The sequence below is a fragment of the Heliangelus exortis genome, chromosome 15, assembly GCF_036169615.1.
Source record: "Heliangelus exortis chromosome 15, bHelExo1.hap1, whole genome shotgun sequence".
Taxonomy (NCBI): domain Eukaryota; kingdom Metazoa; phylum Chordata; class Aves; order Apodiformes; family Trochilidae; genus Heliangelus; species Heliangelus exortis.
In genome coordinates this window covers 11,055,146-11,076,524 of record NC_092436.1, presented here as the reverse complement: position 1 = coordinate 11,076,524, position 21,379 = coordinate 11,055,146, and the positions used below count along the sequence as shown (strand labels likewise).

The window sequence follows — 21,379 nt, the reverse complement described above, 5'->3', positions numbered from 1 at the left end:
CGTTGCCAAAAGCTGGGTCGTATTATGGCTGAATTATTTTTAAATGAACTATTATTATTGTAAGCAACACTAACTCTGAACTCATTATATAGATTTAAGACAGGAAACTGGGACTGCATCCAAAAATAGAAAGGAGCTTATATTTTCTAGGCACAGGTGGAATTTCAACAGTCTGAACTACCAATACCAAATAATATGAGGAACTGAACAATATTAACTTGGTTTAACAAAGTTCTCACTGTTAGAAAGCTGCAATATACTGATCAAAGAAAAGAAGTGATTGATACCTAACTTTGTCAGTGCTTCTGCTAACTAAATTTCTTCTGTTATTCCACCAAAATAACATTGTGTTTCCCAAGCCATGGAGAAGACATGGACAGTCAGCCCTTCTTTCACCCAAACCCAATGTGATAATGAAAACAAAAGATGACCCAATTCAAGCTGACTTTTATTTGCCTTCCTCTAACCCAAAGTTAAATATTTTGCATTCAAGTGCCAGTAAGTTCCAGAGTTTGGGAAAAACAAAACAAACAAAAAAATACCCAAACAAAGAAACCCAACCCTACTGGAGAACAGAGATATTTCTTCTCTTTAATAGGAGCCACTGTAGAGCGTTAACCTCACATTTCAGAGAAAAAGCTCCAGTTCCTACCCTAGAAACTTAATCCAAATGGAACAGCATCAATGGAAAGTGACCCAATATAGAGCACACTGCAAATCTGATCACTTGGCTTGTGCCTCATGGAGCAAATTCAATTATTTTCAAAGAGAGGAGAAATGTGGGTGAGCATTGCTACATCTCACCCAAATCTCTGAGTGGTGTCAGGGGGGAAAGAAGAACACTGCTCCCCAGAGTAGGGTAGAAGCTGGTTTTGTTTTGGTTGTTGTTTTGCACAGAAGCCAAGCCTGCTTGTCAAGTTGCATCTGAAGGTACAGTTTGATTACTAAAACATGGATTTTCTACCCTTCCCCCACTTAAATAATTCAGCCTTAGCATAACTATCAGTGGCCAGGTGCAAATACAGGTCAGACTGATGACAGACTCTAAAAAAGGCTTATTTTTTAAAATTTCAAGAGCTAAAGTATACGATGTTTGGTTTGGCCCTTAAATTTTGGGATAAATAGTTAATAACCTACTTTTTGGCAAAAGTGTTTCAACATTCTGAAACTATTTTCTCTGGGAAGAAAAATCAAAGGGGTTTTGGCCATTACCTACATCTTCCCGATTTGCCTACTCTTTGTTCCTTGCCTGCAAAAGATATCAGGACCTGAATATACTTTTTTCATTGGGTAAAAAAAATGAATTAATGGAGGATATTTTGATTTTTCACAGTAAAAATGTATTGATATTTATTTTCTAGAAAACAGTGAGAGAGATTCTGGAGAAAAAAACTGTCTTGGAAAATAAAATTACTATATAAACACACTTCTTTTCATAGGTATGTGATGACTGAGAGATAATCATATCCTCCACTAACTTCTAAAATATAAGACCTGAGGTCAGGTGATTCCAGCATCTGATAAGTATTACTATTTCTTAAACCAAAAATATTGAAGAAATTATTTCATTCTGAAGTATTATTTCATTCTGAACTACTTAAGTAAAATAATACCATGGACATTGTTAGCTTTCAGTGCCACTTCAGTTACTTACATTGATTAAAAAAAATAATTTTTACAAGGACTTAAACTTGATTTTTGCTCATTAAAAAAGAGAAAGGGGAGGGAAAGGATCCCACTGAAAAAGTCAGGTTAGCTGTTATGAACCCAATGCAAATAAACCTCACAAGAGTCATCTGTTCCAAAACCTACAGCTGTCACAATGACAGAAAAAAGAAGGACAAATTAATGTGCCATTCAGCCAAACTCAAGAAGCCATGCCACCTTCACCCAGTGACCAGAAAATTGCTGGTATTACCACTTCAAAACAATGGCTACTTATTACCAGGGCCAACAGCCTCTGACATTGGGCAACCTCTTGCTGGGAGGAAGACAATGGATGCCAGCAGTAAGCACATTTTTTCTGCCCCTTTGGGAGATCTGTCCAGTTTCAACTGTGATTCTACAGTTAAGTGAACGAGTCCAGCACTTAAGATACACCAAAGAGCAAGCAAAAAAGCAATTGCTCATGTGCCTAAACCGAAGTAGAAGAACTTGGCAGAAAAATAATATAACTGTTAAAGTCAACAAAAGGTTGTCTGAATTTTCCACTGAATCAATCAAAGTTTTACACCATTTTAAGTATAGCAAAATTCTAGTGAAAATACATATACTCCAAGGAAAATAATAAAAATAAACTATAATATCAGATCACATAATACATAGATGTTCTTTGCAATATCACTTAAAAATACTACTTTTTCCTGAAGAAATCACCAGTTACAAGGTGCTTATAATGAATACTAGACTGACAGAAAAACATGTGCCTGAAGTATGAGAAGCTATAACAGACATCCTACTACTTAGGTTAGTAAAAAGCAAAAAGAGTGAACATTTACAGAATGTAAATGTTGCAGAATTCATCTAGAAACCTATCAACCCCATCAGCCTTCCATTCTTCCTCATCATTTTGTGCACATATAATTATCATACTGCTAGAAATACATTCTTTTGAAAGGCATTTTCCTGCAGCAGCAGAGATGTCTTAATGGACTCAGTTTTTCTCCAAACCTTTAGCAAATGAATCTGGTGCTTTCTGAATATGGACTTCTTGAACAGGGCCCTTTATGTTTCCAATAATCCCTTGATAAAAGGCAGGGGTTTTGTGCAAAAAGGACAAAGACACTCTAGCTCAGCCTGAACATAAAAGACAAAATGCTTTCAAGTTTTAAAACTACTTGCATTTTGTGTCTGTACCTTTATGATTCTGTACAGCCTTCATAAGCAAATGTAGAATGACTGAAAAGGAGAGCTCCAAGCTGTGAATTTCTCTGTGGAAATCTACATTGCCTGGATTGTCCGGTTCTGATAAGCAGAGATTGGATATTAGCATCTTGGATTCCCTTTCAAATTTAACTTCAGGTTGCTTCAAAGCATTAAGAACATGACACAAGAGTTTCTGTATAATTCTTTACTCATTTGCAAACTCAAAGAAGATCATGTTCTTTGTGTTACGAGAGCTTTCAAAATGTAGACTACTATAAAAATGCAGTTCAATACAAAGAAATAAATATATTTCCTTTTTGCCTACCCATAGGGTAACTTATGTTATTTGTGTTCCAGTCTGAAAATATCCCCTGTTGTTGGGGGTGAGGTTATCAAAAACTTACAAACACTGATTCACTTGTACACAACTCAATCTGATGAAAATTGCTAATGGTTAGGCTAAATTTCCTTCCCCTCTTCAGACTAGCCAGAAGATTCATCTACTTCTAGATAAAGGGGTTTTTTAGCCCTTACTGAATCATCCCAGCTACACACTGGACAGAAGTCAAGGATTTTCTGTTCATTACCAGTGTGCATTATACCACTGAAATTATACCTCTTCTCAAAATATTTGAGAAAAAATTCCCAAGGACAAAAAAAACCTAAAAACCTGTCCCAAGGAAGGCACACAATAAGTTGGTGCTGACAAAGTGGTCAGTGTGGGCACTGAGGTAGAACGGAGTGATTGCTAAACCATGTATGTCTCTTCCCCTCATGAAGTATGGGTTGAATTGTCATGAAATCCAAATTAAGACGTCCAGACATGTAGATGAACAAGGAGGAAAAAGGAGCACTTGGTCAGGTCAGCTTCTACTGATGAAAGAATATTCTCTATACAGCTCAGGGTGCCAGGACGAAAACCAGACTGAAGGTACAAAGGAGAAGGGACACATCTTAACTTGATAAATGGAAAGGAAAAAAATATTTTTAAAAATGAACCACTATTAAGACTCTACCTTTCAGTGGCCCCAAAGTCATAATTAGCTTTCTACTTTGTAATTGTTGCAAGTGACATGTTCCTATGGTATCTTCTTTGCTGAACACTCCACTCCCTGGGGAGAGAGGCAGAGACTCTTGCTCAGCATCAAGCACATTCATCTCTAACCCAGAAAAGCCTTGCCTGGCTGACTCCTGGAGTTCTGCCATTTGTCCCCTGTGCCCTGATTATAGCTTTGATCAACAGCCAGAGCAGCCATCTGCAAAGTATTCAAGATTTCAGCAAAAGGCATCCTTGATTTCTTTCTGGTGCCTTAAATGTGCTTGTAATGTCACCTTGGGCACACAAAGATGATTTCTGCTTCTCTTGTTGATGAGTTTTCGGATGATCTGATTAGAAAGTGTTTGATACTACCAAGCTGCACTGCCACTGGGAGGAATGGTATTCTTTCCTCTCTATTCTTTCAGGCTTTTTCTAAATTCTGTTATGGAAGTTTTTAATTTATTGGATTGTGCTCCTGTGGCCTATTTGTCATGAAAAAGAAAAAATAAACCAAACACGCAAACAAAAAAATAAAAATAATTTTAAATTTTTTCTGATCCAAACACTGTTATATAAATGAAATATCCTGAAAACAATTATTTCTCATTCATAAGCAAAGCAGCCCTTACTCCTCTGTGCACAGTTCTTACTCTGCCCTTTTCCTCTAGTCAGTATCTGAGTGGCAAGCTCCTTGTTGGCTTAGGCTGCAGACAACAAGGAGCTTTAATGCACTTTTTTAATGCCACATTTTTGGCGTTGACACCAAGGAAAATGTTTCTGAGAGTATACTTCAAAGAGGAACTCAGCAGGTTCTTGTTTGTTCCAAAGAAACAAAGAAATGGAAAAAAAAAAAAACCTATCACAAAGCAGGTAGTTTCTGAATTATACCTCAGTATAACATAAATATAGCTATGCCACACAGATTATGAAATAAGGAGTTGAAGTGAATTTTTGTCTCTGAGGCACCACAAATTGAAATAGACAAAGATTCCAATGTACCAGAGGAATCTTGAATTACAGTAAAATATTCAAAAGAGTCGCAATAATTTCTCTCTGTTATGCCAGACGATGTGCAATATATTTCATTTGTTTATATGAATATGAAGTAGTCTCAAACACCCTTGTACTAATTTTTGCCTTTAAGCTCCCACTAGTCTTATGGCTGATTAGCTAAGACATTCCTTTCAACAATTACAACTCCAGAGAGGCAGAAAACAAAATTATTCTAGAGCTTTATCAGAAACCCTGCAATTCATACTGCAGTGGCAGAGGTAGGGAGCTGAAAGGAGAAATTTTACTGAGTCAAGTCAATTTTCAAATAAAAAGGAAAAAGCTCTTTGTTGCCTGCAAGTTGGGGAACTAAGAAATGAATGCCCAGGAACATAGATTTCCCTCTGGTAATATAACCCTGGTATTCAATTTGCTAGGAAATAACAAAAGTAAGGAAGACAGAATAGCTCAGATTAGACCTTCTTGGAAAAGATGACCAATAGGCTTAGAAGCATCACAGCAAAACCAAACTTTCAAAACTTTGTTACCCTTTAAGGATAAGCAAAGCAAAAAATTATCACAGAGATCTAAAATTAGCTATACATAAAAAAAACCCAAAAAACCAACCAACTTTCAATTCTGAAAACTGATACCATTTGAAGTAACAGGGAATAGTTCTCTTTCATGTTCAGCAGCTAAGCTTCCTCATACGTACACTTGACTCATTTCTGCCATAATTTCTAATTTGAAAATTAAGCAAACCTAGAGGAACAGAACTTTTATATTGGCGACAATTTCAGTACTCATAACAACACATGGAAAAAAGTAACCCAGAAAGCTAAGAAGCAGCCAGTCAATTCTGGCATCAGTAAACTATATGAGGAGGGGAGGGGAGGAAGGAGCAGAGAAAGAATGGAAGGACATTAGAAACATTGACATGTATGGAAAATGGAAAAAAAAAAAAAATCTATCAGGACTTAAAGGATCTGGCTAGACAATGATTCTTTTAAGCAAAGTATATCTAACCTGCACTGTATTAATACATTTCATACAGGACTATCAAAGAACAGACAAGTAGTAAAAATAAATAAAAGATGTGTAGAAAATTTTACTGCACTGAAAGGATAGATCACGCTTAGTACAGAGAAGGATTATAAGCAAAGCTCTTCCTTATTAGCATTAGTATTCTTTAGCATTTGTGTGTTAATGAAAGTTCTAATGAAACAAAGTCTGCAGGCACTGTTAAAACAAAGCATGATGAGAACAAATATAGCAAGAACTAGATAACCTTGAGGACTGTCGCAATATTAAGAATGTTGATTTATGTGAACAGTGTTACGAAATGTCAAGTCATGTGGTTTTAGTACTATGAAGGAAAAAAAAAAAAAAAAAAAAAAAGAGAAAAAAAAAAGAAAAAATATCTACCCAAAGCTAGAACCCACTGCTGGAAAATGAAGGAGGAAGGGAAAGACCTTTCCTGGAACAGTACAGAAAGACTTTCATCTGTGAACATCATGCAGTGGAGAAGACAGATGAAGGTGGATTTTGGAACAAGGACAGGATTAATGCCACAGCTAAATGTAACAGCAATTTCAACTTATGCTATTTGTTATTCCTAACAAAGGATGAGCATTACCTAGTTCTGCATTTCTCTTAACATGCTATGGTATGAGAAAACTAAGACAGACTGGCATGTTCATTGTCAGGAAACGAAACCTCTGAGTAACTATGACCACTTTCTTCAAATGTGTCATGAAGGAAGATTCTGAGCTTAAAAAATAATAAAAAAAAATGTTGACACAAACAGTTAATATAATTTCATGTCTTCACAGCCATGAAAGCACTTGGGGTAGAAGGTAGAAAATTTCTAACCATCACAAGACACCACTGCTGAAGCAGAGATCCAACAGGATCAGAAAGGCAGGAAACTGTAGCAGATAGTGCTACTTTTAGCATGCAGCTTAACCAGCTTAAAGAAGTGACAGTAACTTGAGTACCTCCACTGAATGATTCAGAAAGTCACTTTCAATCTTATTTACTCTACCTACCTACCAGCATTTTTGTCTGAAGGGATTAGATGGACTCAGGTTTTTACCTGAACAGATTGACATATGTAAAGATCAATAATTTTCTAAAGCACCATGAAAGCATTTCAAAACATAGTTCAAGTATTATTTCTATCCACATTCTTTAATGACCCTTGTTACTGCAATGTAACAGGCTAGATACATACAGTATTGTGATTTAAATCCATTTTACTTTTCTAATGCTGCAACAGTTAAGAGAGGCACAAAAGAGCTCTCCTACAAGGATCCTAAGCCCTTGCCCTACAAGGATCCTAGCCCTAAATTCCTATGCTCTCTGATACCATGAATATTGCACTCTTTGTATCATGAGGAACAATTTTGAGAGCTTAGTACAGTGTTATGCAGAGCTGTTTCTTAAAAGATAACTGAGCTGGGTTAAAATTTCTACTCCTAATCAGATGAAAGAGAAATTTCAACTCAGAGGTCCCACATTTGAAGTCTGAGTGAGAACGAGTGCTCTCATTGAAAACAGGGATATAATTTAATTTTCAGATTTACATGAGGACTGACCTGGGAGTAATTTCCTGTAAATATTTCCCAGAGTGGGCCCTGCAAATATGGCAAGCAGGGGATATCTAGGTTGTGAATTCCAAGATTCAGGCATCTCAGCAATGTACACAGATGGCAAGATTTGGATGACTGTTTAAAGAATGCTGTAAGGAAAGAGAAAGGATGCCCCTGACTGTCCAGCTTTCTACCTTACACATACAAGTGGAGAAAACAAAAATTCCAAGTCCTTGCTGTGATAACATCTAAAAGACACTGGTATAGCAAGTCAAATCCTCAATGAAAATCTCTGTAAACCAGAACACAGATATGCCAGTAGTTTTCTCACACATTTAAACCAGGCTGCTATGTTGGTAGAAGGCTGCAGAGGTGTGAATCAATTCTTATCAATAGGAATTCGATAATGAAAACAAACAAATAAATCAATAAATCAGCGAACAAGGCTCCGTCCATTCTCAAAAGTGTAAAGACCTCCATCACATTTGCCACCTCTGTGTTTTAGCCCAGAGGAGTGAACTTCAATGATAAATACTCATTTTGCTTATTTTATGCATGATAGTTATTTCAGAGAGCAGTGTTACAATTTAATTCAGGAAAGGATTTTTGCGTATCTTTAAATTACACTAAAATGAATGAAACATGGACACAAATTTAAAACACACTCTCACAACTGTACTAAGTTCTTACCAAACCGCAGCACAATCTATGACTTTGTACGTCAGTACATACAGAAATCCTACATAATCCTTTATAATACAGAAGTTACTTTAAACATGCACATACTTTTGGGAACTGTATCTTTAAACATGCCATTAATTTCCATTTTGCTTGCCACATTCAACTTAATAATAAACCCCAGCTGAATTACCTGTGGTTCTCCTGAAAAAGGAAATGCATCTTGAAAGTGCTGATATGATCTTCATTAGAGTGCCAAATAATGCATGCTAATATTGTCTTTATAAAAGTGATCATGAATTGTTTTTTTCTGATGTACTTAGATTCCCTAAAGGTTTATCAGTGAAAAGAGATTTGAAATTTTATTTTGCAAGTTTATCTGCATAGAAAATTTGACAAAGACACCAGCTATTAAATCAGTATATATATAACAGACCGCATTGCCTGTGTTGAAAGTTTAACTACAGCACAAGGGTTTGAAAAAGCCCCACAGAACACATATTTCAAGGACAACTCTAACATCTTGCCATCATTTACAAATGGAAACAAGCTGCCATACAGTTCAGCAGTAAAGGAGGATAAAGTACTGATAGTAATCCTCATGCTCCTCACATGAACTCCAACAAGGCATTTGAATGAGACTTTTAAAGCTGTAAATTGCTTATCAAAACACAGACTAACTTTTGCTAATCCTTGTGCCACAAATTACTAATCCATCTGGAAAGCTATTTTTTTTTGTATGTGTTTACAAGGATCTAAACGTCAGCAGACAGAAAGACAACTAGGTTAGTAGCATGTTAAAAAAAGCTGAAAGAAAAATAAGAAGGCAGAAATCAAAATTCTGAAGCAGTTGACCACAGAATAAGTAGGATTTACAGAAGTACTTACAGCTCTCAATCTCCAGCGTGCAGTTCTGCTCATCCAGAGGATATCTCCGTAGGTCCATCATACAAGCAGCTGTTGTTGTAATTCTAGGAAGGAAAGAGAGGAGTTTATTAATGTGTCTTAGTCCAATCTTGCCTTGATTGCACACGGTTGAAAGAAGAAAATATATTTCTAAATAACTGACACTCCTGCCTATTTTTATTGAAATACTGTGTCTGCTGCTTTGGTGTAACTAATGTTGTTTTGAGGTTTTTGCCTTCTGGTGGGGGAACAGAGAGCTTCCCCTTTACACACCATTATCACAGTACTCTAAGTATTTAATTGTTATCAACCAATTTATCCTCACAAAATAAAGCATGCATTATGATAGCAGTATTTCTTTCATTTTAAACTGAAGGATTTGAAGCCCAAAAAAAGAGGTTAAAAGAAAGGTGGCAGAAAACAATCTAAGGAGGAACAGAAAAAAGGACACATACTTCATATTATGGGTTAACACAGAAATCCCTTATAGAAACTAAAGTCTTCTTTCTTCTGTTCAATAGTGCTTTGTAAATGAAGTATTATTTTATCTTCACATTAAAACCCAACCATTTTCAGGACTCTTCAGACAACATTTAGAACCTACCTATGCCTCTAGATTACACTAAAGCTACATTCATGTGTTTCAAGCTTGCCTTTTAGATGTCAATCTGTACCATCAAGAAGACTTTTCCTGATAAGCCTCATGGAAGAATATGACCCTGAGCTGAATATTAACAAAAGCCCAGTTCTCAGCAGCATTTTATTAACTGTGTTCCTGTCAACTACTAATGTGTAGACAAAAATGAGGTTTTAATATTATTTTTTTGCCCTGAGAGCACACTATACAACTCAGAAGCAATTAAAAAACATGACAATCTGGAATGTTCCAGCGTCTAAAATATGTACTGCACATACACAATGCAGACACTGCATCACCCAACAGAAGCTTCATCTTTCCAAGGTATTCATGAAAGAATGGGTGACCAACAGCTTTCTTCTCAAAATACCATCCCCTTTATGTGGCTTATTAGGCTTTCATAATAGATACTTAATGTGGTAAACAACTGTTTAAAAAACTTCTTTTACATTCTTCAATCTGGCAAGGCAGAGAATTCTTTCCTTTGATGGATCTCATTTTTTCTCCTTCAGGGTACATGTTAAGGGGTTTGTTAGAAGCAGAAAACTACAATTGCACAAGTGCCTTACCTCAGGAAAAAATAAAGCAAAAAAAGGGGCATGATGATTGGTAGAACAGAGTTTTAATCAAGTCAAAACAGTAATTTTGAATAATATATTCAACTTATTTTTTCATTCTTATCCACAAAAAAAATCCATTGAAATAAGAAGCCCATCCTTTCTTCATATTTTTACCCTTACTTTTCTCACACTTATGGCAAAGTAGTGAAAGGTCTCTTTCTTCTTCAAAATTATTTATACAACAGCTTTTGATAATTCTTAGTGACTTGCAATTAATGGTGAACAGCTAAACCAAATTTCTAATGTGACAACATGTAAAAATTAGCACCTCAGAACACTTTCCAATCCAAGACCTTTTCAGGCAGAGAAAGAAACAGCAGTTCATTACAGCACTTAGAAATACTTGAAACAGGCATAAAGCCCCTTTCCCAGAGCAGAGCTCTTTCAATTTTCATAAAAGGATTAAAAATATTTTTTATACAGCCTGGACTAGTGTACAAAACATAACATTCTATTTTGCATAATGTAACCTTGAGAAGAAACAAGGCAAAAGTGAAAGCTTTTAAAAAAACAACCCTGTGACTCAAAGCATTACAGTCATTAGGGATGATAACAGAGTAACACTGAAACATTTCTCAGAGAAACAGGGTAGGAAATGAAACACATTACAGAACTGTCTCATACACTAATCTACTCATCTTCTGTTAAAGAAAGAGAAACCTTGTGATATTTTTCCTTTATGATTCCTGACAACACAAACCAGTCTTCACCTTCCTCTTTGATGATGCATATTTTGAATGCAGACTGATTATGGAGTACAAAAACAAACTGAAACAAAACAAAACCCCAAAGAAAGAAATAGACTGAATAAAGTACTAACTACTTTGCAGAGAAAGTACAGTTTGCTGGAAAAAAATATTAAAATAATTCAGATAATTATTGCTGAGACCTGAAAATCTGCCCTCATCCCAAACCTTTGGAGAGGTTCTGTGGTTCAAATAAGAGCAAGGAATTGCCAATGCTCCTGTCACAGGCCAAAGATGAAGACCATCAAGAATTTTTACAACACTTATAAACTTTAATGGATGCAGAAAATAATATCTGTAACAAATTCTGTCCTAGCAATACTGATAGTTCTTATTTTTCAGTGCTATGTAGAGGACAGTTTTTCAAAATCCTATGTATTTTACACTTCTGACAAGCTCAAGTAGGATTTGAAATTTGAAATAGTAACTTAAACAGTTCCAACATCACCAGTAAATAGAAAAACAGCAGTGAAAGAGCAACAGTAGCGGTTCATGGAGATGGACAGAACCCAATTCCCTCCTGGTGCTGCACTGGTTCTGCAAAGCCATGGGGAATAGGCAGAGAGCAACTTCTCTCTGCCTTGTCCTGTAGTTACAGAATTACAGCCCAGAAATGATGAGCAACCAACAATTTCAGATAGCTCACCTGAGTAGAGTGCTAACATGAGAACTATCTGGCACTCTCCTAACTCTAGCACTGACAGGTTGTGCTACTCTGGAGTCAGAGTTGAACCAGGAAAATACAAAGATTAAATCTTTCTTTAAATGTATGCACTTCTTGTTGAAAGCAGAGTGAGATTCTGCTTCAGATTTTCACATCTGAGGGCAGACTATGACCCCCTGTTAGTAGTATCAGGAGTAATCCAAAAGATTGCAAGGACACCATGCTCTGTAACAGACTGCATCTCTTTAACATAAACTTCATAGGAATCCTCTGCTGATACTGCCTGCAAGTCACAAAATCTCTGCATTAGTTACTGAAACCATGTAACTAAATCCACTTTTTTTTTTCCACTGCAAACAGTTCTGCTGTGCAACAGCTGGAATCATCAGAGGCAGCAGCAGACAGTGGAACCCATTTCAAATATGTGGAAATCAGAGGAAAAAAACTGTAATGTGATAAAATTCTCTCTTCAACAACACTGGATTTAGACATACATGTCAAGGTTAGCAGACATGATCTTAAAGGTCTTTCCCAAACACAATTATCCTATAAATCTATGATTCTACTTTTAAATTAAAATACATTTGTTGATTATTATAGAGTTCACAGAATTCTTCTTCCCTCTGCCTGTTCACATGAAGATGAGCTTCCCTTGTATGACCATAGCTTAAGAGTTCACTTTAGCAACTGATAAACAACATTTCTACAAGTCCATCATTAAATCTGACCATTCAGCTACAGAAAGCTTTGATCTTTCAACTGCAAAGTGTACATTGAGCTTCTCCGTGTAGTTTTATAGGGAAAAAACCACAACTGACATTTGTTGTTGATGTCTCAGTTTGAGATGAAATACCACTTCCCAACACTAAGTTCCAACTTAGCCAGTTTCAAATGGAAAAATAAGCTAACTGTAGGTATTTAACCCAAGTTTCTGGCTTGTGTCATCTTTGAATAGCTCAGTACTCTCTGACAGCACTAAGTGGATTTTTTAAAGCTATAAGGGCACAAATATAAAACAAAGAATAAGATTAGAAAGTTTTTTCTAAATGTAGTACAACACACAAAAATACTTTCATAGCTGACAAACCAGGGAGTCTGAACACACATAGAAACTTAAAATGTTGAAGTTTAGGTTTCTTTACATTGCTGTTAAAAGAAGCATACAAAATTTTAAAGTGGAAATTAAAATGTATAGCCCTTTGACTGGCATTTGTCTGCTGATGTAAGGCGTGTTGTGCTACGTGGATGTCAGCTGGAAATAGAAATGGAAAACTGAAGAATTAGGCTTTTATTTCATGGTAAAGGAATTCTGACTGAGAAGAATCAGAATTTTGTTGCAGAATTCCATGCAATGATGCTCGGCTGTAGCAGAAGAGCCAAGAGGAGCACTCCACATTTTTAATATTTTCTCACTAGGCAATACAATTTTGTCTTTCAACATTCACCTCACTTTTCCATTCAGAAGAAATAGAAATCAATGAAAGTAGTTTTCTTATAATTCTGATGTTAAATTTAATACAGACTCACTTAAACAATGGAAGAGAGCTAGAACTTTCTAAGGACACCCATGGATTTGGCAGTGTTTGAACTAATTCTCAGTACCTGAAATAATTTGTGCTTCATTCTGGTGAATGTGTTACACTGTATAAGTGCCCTACATTACTATTTTTTGGTTCCAGGATGATAAAGATACCATGTTAAAACAACTTAATTACTATTTAAGGGATTATCTTCTCCACGCAATATTCACCGCTTCAATGCACAAACTGTGCAGATAATACTGCTAAAAGAATATGTACATCTAAGTGTAGATTATTTTAGGTAAAACTATGAACTTTGACCTCAGGCTAACTTTTTATGTCTTGAGAGTACTAACTCCAGTCACTAACCCCAACATCTGTCTTTGGAAGCTGGACACAGCTCCTCATGGAAACTGCTTTGAAAGCAGATGCCAGTGGCCGTTACACAACCTGGAGCTCCTGCACCTTCCTCTTTTAGTGAAGAATTTGTGCTCTGGATGATGAGTTTGTGCAGAAACTGCATTCACTTCTTTGCTATGTTCTTAATCAATACTTTCTGTGTCAGATTCAATCCTGCAAAATATCACCAAGAATATTAGCAATTACTTGACAACTTAGGAAGACATTTGAATGGAATGTATTTGCAACATTCTGGAGAAAGGAAATTCTGCTCAAGTTAAAAATTAATGTGAAAGTCAAAACAATCTTCAATCAAAAAGGCACATTCAGTTTTATGATTGCAGCTTATTTAGTAAGTCTTACAGGAGAGCTAAGATAAGAGCCCAAAGCTCCCATTCCTCTGGCTTTTGTGAGTCAGAATAAGGCAACTCAATGTTCCACAGGGAAACGTCAATAGAAATAATAAATTTAAGTGGATTCTTCATAAGCAGAATTATTTTCAGATCCAAAAAGGTGGTTAAAAGTCTGTAAAAACCCTCCGGCGCTGACCCAAAATTATTACATTTTTTCCAACAAAACAATAACCCATAAAATTCTAGTCCCCAAAAAATTCTGAAATGAAAGCAAAATGAACCTGTCCTAAATGGAGTCCCACATTAACAGCAATCAAACTGGGAGACAGTTAACAGTCAGAATAATGGCAAACTGTGGAAAGCACAGTAGAATTACAGACAGAGGTTACTATTTTTTACTAATAATTCAACTATTATTAGAAATGCTCATCCACACAGAATGCAAGGATAGTTGCACTTCCTCACTATGTGACTGCGGGATTTCAATTAGACCATTGCCTTTCTGTACTTTTTCCTCCCATTAAACAGTCTACTATAAACCCTTCTATTTCTAGCAAAAAATCACTGACAAAGTTTTCTTTCCTCTTCACTGTGGTGCAACAGAATTTCACCACTGCTAGGAATCAGTATTTAATCACATCCTCTTAATTTCTGCTTCTACTTTCTGCCTACAGACAACCTGACATACCTCAAAACGTGTCCAAAACTTTTTCAGCATCATGTCAAAGTAACAGGTACAAACATGTGTGATTTGCTTACTATGTAATGAAAAAAATCCTCCTCTGAGCAGCTCTGTAGCCACAGCATTGTTTTAATACTGGTGCCTTTGAGTAACCACTATTATCTCAGTTATTTATAACCTTTCCAGATAGCATCACTCTAGGACATCTCCACATATAAGCACGCTGTAAACAAATTTAGGTGGTGGGTTTTTTTCCTCTAATGCTTTTACTGTTAAACAAAGAAGATGTTTTCCCATTCCTTTCTCCTTGAACAGGTCTAAAAACCCAACTGCCATTTGCCAGATACTCAGATTCAGAAAAGAGAGCACACTGAGCCACCCAAAAAATAAGTCACAGATCTCTTGAGGCAGAAGGGAGCACATTCTGATCAGCTGGACCCATTACAGCACTGTTACCTCACTTACTGCAGCTGTAATGTGCTCTGCAGGTCTTGAAGTACTCTTGGAAAATTTCATTCTCTACTTAAAAAAGGTCAGTCACTATCAAACAGTTTTATAAAATTATATATATATATATATATATGGGTTTCTTTCTGAGAACTGAAAGCACAAGCAGTAGCTAAATACATCAGAAAAGCCTTCATACTGATGTAGCTAAAAATCTGCTTTCCCCTCTCCTCTCATGCTTCCTCTTAAGCTTAACACAATTCAACAAGCAAAAAAAGAGAATAAGAAACTGCCCCTTTTTTTGCACTACTGTTGTACAAGCTGATTAAATTATCTGTAATCATTCCATACAATAAACCAAATATCCTTATAGTTGACTATTGTCATAAGATAAATAAATCTGGCTTTGCAAATAAACATTTCATCTTTACTCTGGCATTTAGGAGACAGTGAGAGGAACATAACCAGATATGTAATTCCACCCGACTGACATCCTTTCAAATATCACTGTAATATCAACTGTCAATAAGAGAAAATAAAAACAAATATACAAATTATCTTAAAGCTCCAAAACATCTGTAAACATCTGAAATATCCTGCCCTCAGACTTTTGGCTCTCCTGTGCTAACATATAAAAACTGACTAGATAAGCACATTGAAACTAATGTCTCATTTCACCTCTAATTATCATGAATGACCATTATTTGTAGTTAGTGGGTGTCAATGCTTCACTTCCTTGCGGCAATTAAGAGAGGAGTGAAGCCCATGTGATATGATTGTGAAATCCATGACAGATTTTACAGGACTCAGAAATTAATTTATCACTGCTACTGGTAAAATGAAAGAAAAGCAATCTTGTATTTCATTGAGGTTCAGACTGTCCATACTGCCATTAATCTTGCTTATTCAATGTTAGTGCATGCAATACTAACTGCAAGCAACCTGGAGTATCCTTACCTGGTCAGCATTTCTAGGGGCTGTATACAAAATTTTAAAAATAAACAGATAAAATTAAACCTGGAATGAGAATCCTGCTTCCTCCCCTCTCTCCTGCCCCTTCCTTTTGATTGCAAACTTTGTTTTTTGGTATTGTGAAAACCACATCTTTAAGGACTCAGATGCAACCCAAAGACAAAGGAAAATGGGAACCCTGCTTTTTAATGCCATTTGAAAGTACCCTTTGAAAGACCCTGTATATGCTGGGGAGGATTTAAAGGAGGATTTAAAAAAACAGAAAATAAAAATATCTTCCAAACATAGAGTGCAATTTCATCTAGTTCACAACTGAGCAGTTGTATCAAAACTACTGCTACCTTCATTTTGTGTTTTTATGCATCATGAATGATAAGCAACATAAATACATTCACAAGCACATATATATAATAGCAAAAATAATATATGGTCTTTAATTGTCCTTCCTCAGTGCCTCCTTTTTCTTGCAGGGCTTCTACTGAAGTAGCATTCTCCTTTTCTGCAGCTAAATACTGTTTTCAATCCCTGCTAAACAGACTAATGAGAATCAGGTTTCAGTGACTGAAAAGCATTACACATCATCTAGCTTGTTATCCTTGATTTTACACAAATCTTTATCATCAATAATTCATGAACTGTTCTTCTCTGCTGCATCACCTAAGTTTATAGATTCAGGAAAAAAAAAAAAAAAAAAAAAGCTGACCAAAATATTAATGCCACAGAACTCCAATTAATATCTAGCACTGGTCTATTCAGTTTCATATCCATAGATTAGATATTACTGAACAATATGGAATTTATCATACAGGATGGAGAAAGTTTTTTCCCTATGGGGAGTAATTTAAAGGGTCAAAGGCACTCAGAGAAATTAGATAAAAATAGGGACTTCACTCCCCAAACAACATACCTATAAAAAAAATCACAGTTTTGATACTGATGTTAATCATGCACCATACAATAAGTACTTCACTGTAGTCTGCTTGTACAAATAAAGATCTTCAAGACCTGAAGATCCAAGTATCTTCAAATGCACTATAGGCATCAGTCACTGAAACCTCACAAAGCTGCAGAGATATTTTTAATGCAGAATGAGTTCTTTCAGTGACACAGCCTCAGTTAGGATTCAGCAGTGGAATTTTTTAGTCCAGTGTGGCTAATCATAGACTACTTTCAACTACTCCTCTTGCCTTTTGATTTTCATAGGCATCACTTCTCCTCACATGCTTGCCATGATCTACAGAAAAAGGCTGATGCTGCACTGCTAAGTGGGTGGGAGGCAGTATTAGCAAAGAAGGAAAAGCAACTCTCCTGCTGATTGCTTTTGAATTGCCTGCTTTTGTTTCACTGATTTATTTTTCTTTCCCCAGAAGATTTTTTTCGGTTGTATGAAGCATATCACTTTTTTTTTTTTCTGTAGAATAAATTTTTATGTAATACTTTTAAAAATATGTACTGTGTAATGTCTTAGTGTTCATATTTGTTCTTCCACGTTACCTAAGGAGATGTGCATGTTTGCCAAAGTGAAAAAGGTCCCATGGAGCACAAAGATGGATAATAAATAATAAAGTGGGAATGCAAATATGAAAAAAATGTATTATACTAGTATATATTTCCCCATTCCAGAACAATATTTTGAAATTATAAAAGAGAAATGGCTCACTTAAAATGACAACAAGAATTCTTAAAATTGGTTGCAATTCATTCCAGTTTTTGCTAACCATGATTTGTAGGAAAGTACTGTCTTTAAAGCATAGAGGAAAAAGAGATGCATTAAGTAAAGCATCCAGTATGTTCACACTAAGAATTAACCCCTGGGCATGTCAAGCTACAGACCCTCACTCTTCACTTGAGCCCTGGATGTCCTGAGAGTCCGTGGGATCTCAGGCTGCTAAAGCTCTTTAATAAAACACCTGATTGCCTTGTATCTATAGAGCTCACACCTGTACCACTAGTCCCATGTGAATAGTAATTAATTGAGGACAATGTATAAAGATTTAGCAGATAATTTTAGGCTAAAGTCACAGCATGCCTGTTTCAAATCACAGATTCCTGTTAACATCAATTGGGTTTAGGTAAAGCTCCTACAGATGGGAGAGGAGGGATGAAAAAGACAAAAAAGAAACATGTAGGTCAATTTATATATAAAACCCTACAGTGAAGAGTTAGGATAGGAAAAGGACTTTTCTTGTTCATGTAAATGCTTTAAGATAGATCTGACTTGGACAAATACACTTTATGATGCACATTTTATTAAGCTGGTATCTTTACAACTCAGGCTAATCTGCAAGTAGAGATCTGTGAAGAAAGCCCATTTTGCAGTTATTTCTGGTCATAATCCCTCTTTTCTTTCCCTGACAGGTTGGTTTACTGACACGACACCTAGAGTAGTTGAATTTTCTTTTCTTTGAGAATGAAAAGATAAATTACTTAAAACTGCCCTCTAGTACATTCTAGATGTCATGCCTGCCCTCCTTGCTCTTCTCACCCATTCTATTAGGCTTATACCAGCAATTGCCCATTTCATATCTGGTCCATTTTGGACACCAAATACACTTATTGCTTTAATGTAGTATTAAAGTAGCAGCCATATTATTTTAAAAATGGAAAGTCATATTCTCCTTTGGAACTTCCATATCAGTATCTTGGTTTCAGACAAATTCAGCTTTATAGTTAAGGGTATACTGAATGCATGAAAGCAGCACACAGGGCTTTTTTTTTTTTTTTTTTTTTTTTTATAGTAACTACCAACTAATGAGTACAATTAACAGACATGTAAGTTAACTCCTGTTATCTTGCTGAAATCCACACCTTTTCACTGTCTGTATCTCCTCTCCTGCCAAAGTTAGGATTTTCAGCTACAAACTTTCATTTTAGAGCATTCATAACTTTGTTCCAAACAGAAACAGGAAAAAACAAACCCAAAAACTTCTGAGATGCTGTGGCATACTGGCAAGGAAAAAATGAAAGCTCAGTAAGCTCTATCTAAATATCACTGAACATCAGATATCTAAATAGAAAAGTTATATAGAAGCTGCTTTTTAATACTCATTTGGTCCTTTTCTGTTTCTGAAATAATCCCTTGGAATGTCTGAATAACTAGGATCTCAGGGGCTAGAACAATATTCATACATTGCAACAAGACAAAAAGACTTTCAGGGTTTCCTTCTAATAATTATATTTTGCTGCAGAATGTTTTTAATGATTAATATTTGTGTTCCCTTAAGGCAAGCATCAGTAATCTTATCAAATTTGCTTCTTTTTCACTTTAATGCTAGTAAGATCCATCAGTTTCTCTGTCTGTTTTTTGCATTATGCTCAATATAGGTATTAGATACTTGGAAGACCTGCTGAAAAGCCTGAGATGACTCTGTACACAATGCCATAATCAGATAATATGTGACTTGAGTCTCAAAGAGAATCAGAAAAGTTCAACAGATTCTAACGAAAGTCGAATCAGGTCTCTTTTTTCTCTATACTTATGCAGACAGTGAGTATTGCTTCTAGCATTCTGTATATCCAGAACTGTATTTTAACACCCCATGCTGCAGTCAAAGTTGAATCAATCCATAAGCCATATATGAAGGATTTCTTTATAATTTAGAAAATGTCCTCTATTGCTTTTCATGTTATCTTGGCTATATATAAGACTTTTTCTCCAAGAACCAATTTAGGACTAGTTCACATTTGAGGTGGATGAAGAATCAGCTGAAAACCATCAGTCCTATCCTGAATCCAGCAAATATATATATATGAAGAGAAAATAAATGGTTATTTGAGATAGGTTAGAGCTGTCTAGGTGGCTCATTCTCTGTACTCAGGAATTTTTTTAAGTGATCACTGTGGAAAGTGTCTTTTTTTTCTTTTTCTTTTTAAACAATCTCTAAAATTACTCCCATGCTTCACTTACAAGTCTTTTATACACAAACAATAGGGCTTCACATGCTGAAACTTAGCAAATTAAATTCAGGGCCTCACAAAGACATTTACTTGATTAAATGCACAGGTACTTTGAGGTGAATGAAAATTCTGGCATAAACCCACAAGGTGAAAGCATCACTTGCATAACAGGTTCAGCACAGAGCCATCCCAGAGGCACAGCAGGGAGTTCAGCGGCTGCTGTGTCCTCCTTTCCACATCCTTACCCACTCCTGAAACTAGACATGGGAGCAATGGCCACCCAGCCACAGCCCTTTGGCAAAATTAGGACAAATTCTCACAAAGTCAGGCTGCTTGATAGGCTTTAGAGGAGGAAATTTCCAGCAAGGACACAAATATTTCCTAGGATTCACATTTATTTTTAAAACAGTAGTTTGAGTTTGCTCCTCTATGTCCAATCTGCTGTTTACCAGCAGAATCCTGACTGTGAATAGTACAGAACATATTTTAAAATGTCATTAATGTCTGGATGTCAACACTGTTACCTGATACCAAATGATAAAATGACATCAGAGCTTCCATTAACGACCCAGAAAGAACACCTTTTACTTTTCTTAAAATGCAAGGATAAAAATAGTTTGTGCAACTCCCTCCATGAGGCATAATAGTTGTAGGAAAGGTGTCTGAAGGGTTTTTAATAATAGCAGCTCAACAGAGAAGTCAGCAGAGATGTGGAATTCAAGCTAGCATTGCCTTCAATATGGGGACAGTAGGAGAGAATGCTGTAAATGGAAATTTCACTTTTATGGACAAGCAGGTTCCTCAAATAAGAAATACGGAAAGGCACAAGGAAATTCTTTCTGTACTGTTTCGAATGGGTAAGATATTTCTTTATAAATCTGTCCCAGAAATCTTCTAACTTCACAATATTCATTTCACAATGCATGCTCTGAATTACTATTTGGCATTTCACAAAGAAACAATTTCAGATATTTCAAGCACTGATCAGAAATCATCACTACTGTCATGTGTTATATAAATTCATTTAACCTAAGGGTCTCTGCAAAATGTCATCTAGGTGATAGATCTCACTTCCAACCCTAGCTTAGAAATGGAGCAAATAATGTCAGCAGTTCAATAATTTCTTTGTTAAGGTTAAATGTTTTTCCCCTGATGATCCTTCAAGCTGACAAATGAAAAGACTCATCGTGGAATGACAGAATTGCACTAAAGCAGCCCCTCAGAAGTTAAATGGAGCTGGTATACACTGGAATCCACATTCCATAGAGATCTAGACATTGGCGTGATAACCAGCTTGCTCAAAACTAATGAACTTTTCAGAATTTTCAGCAGTAAAAAAATCTCAAATTTATGATGCTGAGAGCATACAAATG

General features: G+C 35.9%; 1 protein-coding gene across 5 annotated transcripts in view; it reads right to left on the bottom strand.

Moving 5' to 3' along the window:
• Positions 1–21,379, bottom strand: part of GABRB2 (gamma-aminobutyric acid type A receptor subunit beta2) — a 132,805-nt gene that overhangs the window by 53,098 nt on the left and 58,328 nt on the right. For all 5 annotated transcript variants that reach the window (XM_071758556.1, XM_071758558.1, XM_071758557.1 and 2 more), the window contains exon 7: positions 9,052–9,134. In XM_071758556.1, the coding sequence (XP_071614657.1) occupies positions 9,052–9,134 (83 nt within the window). The remainder of the gene's footprint in view (positions 1–9,051; positions 9,135–21,379) is intronic.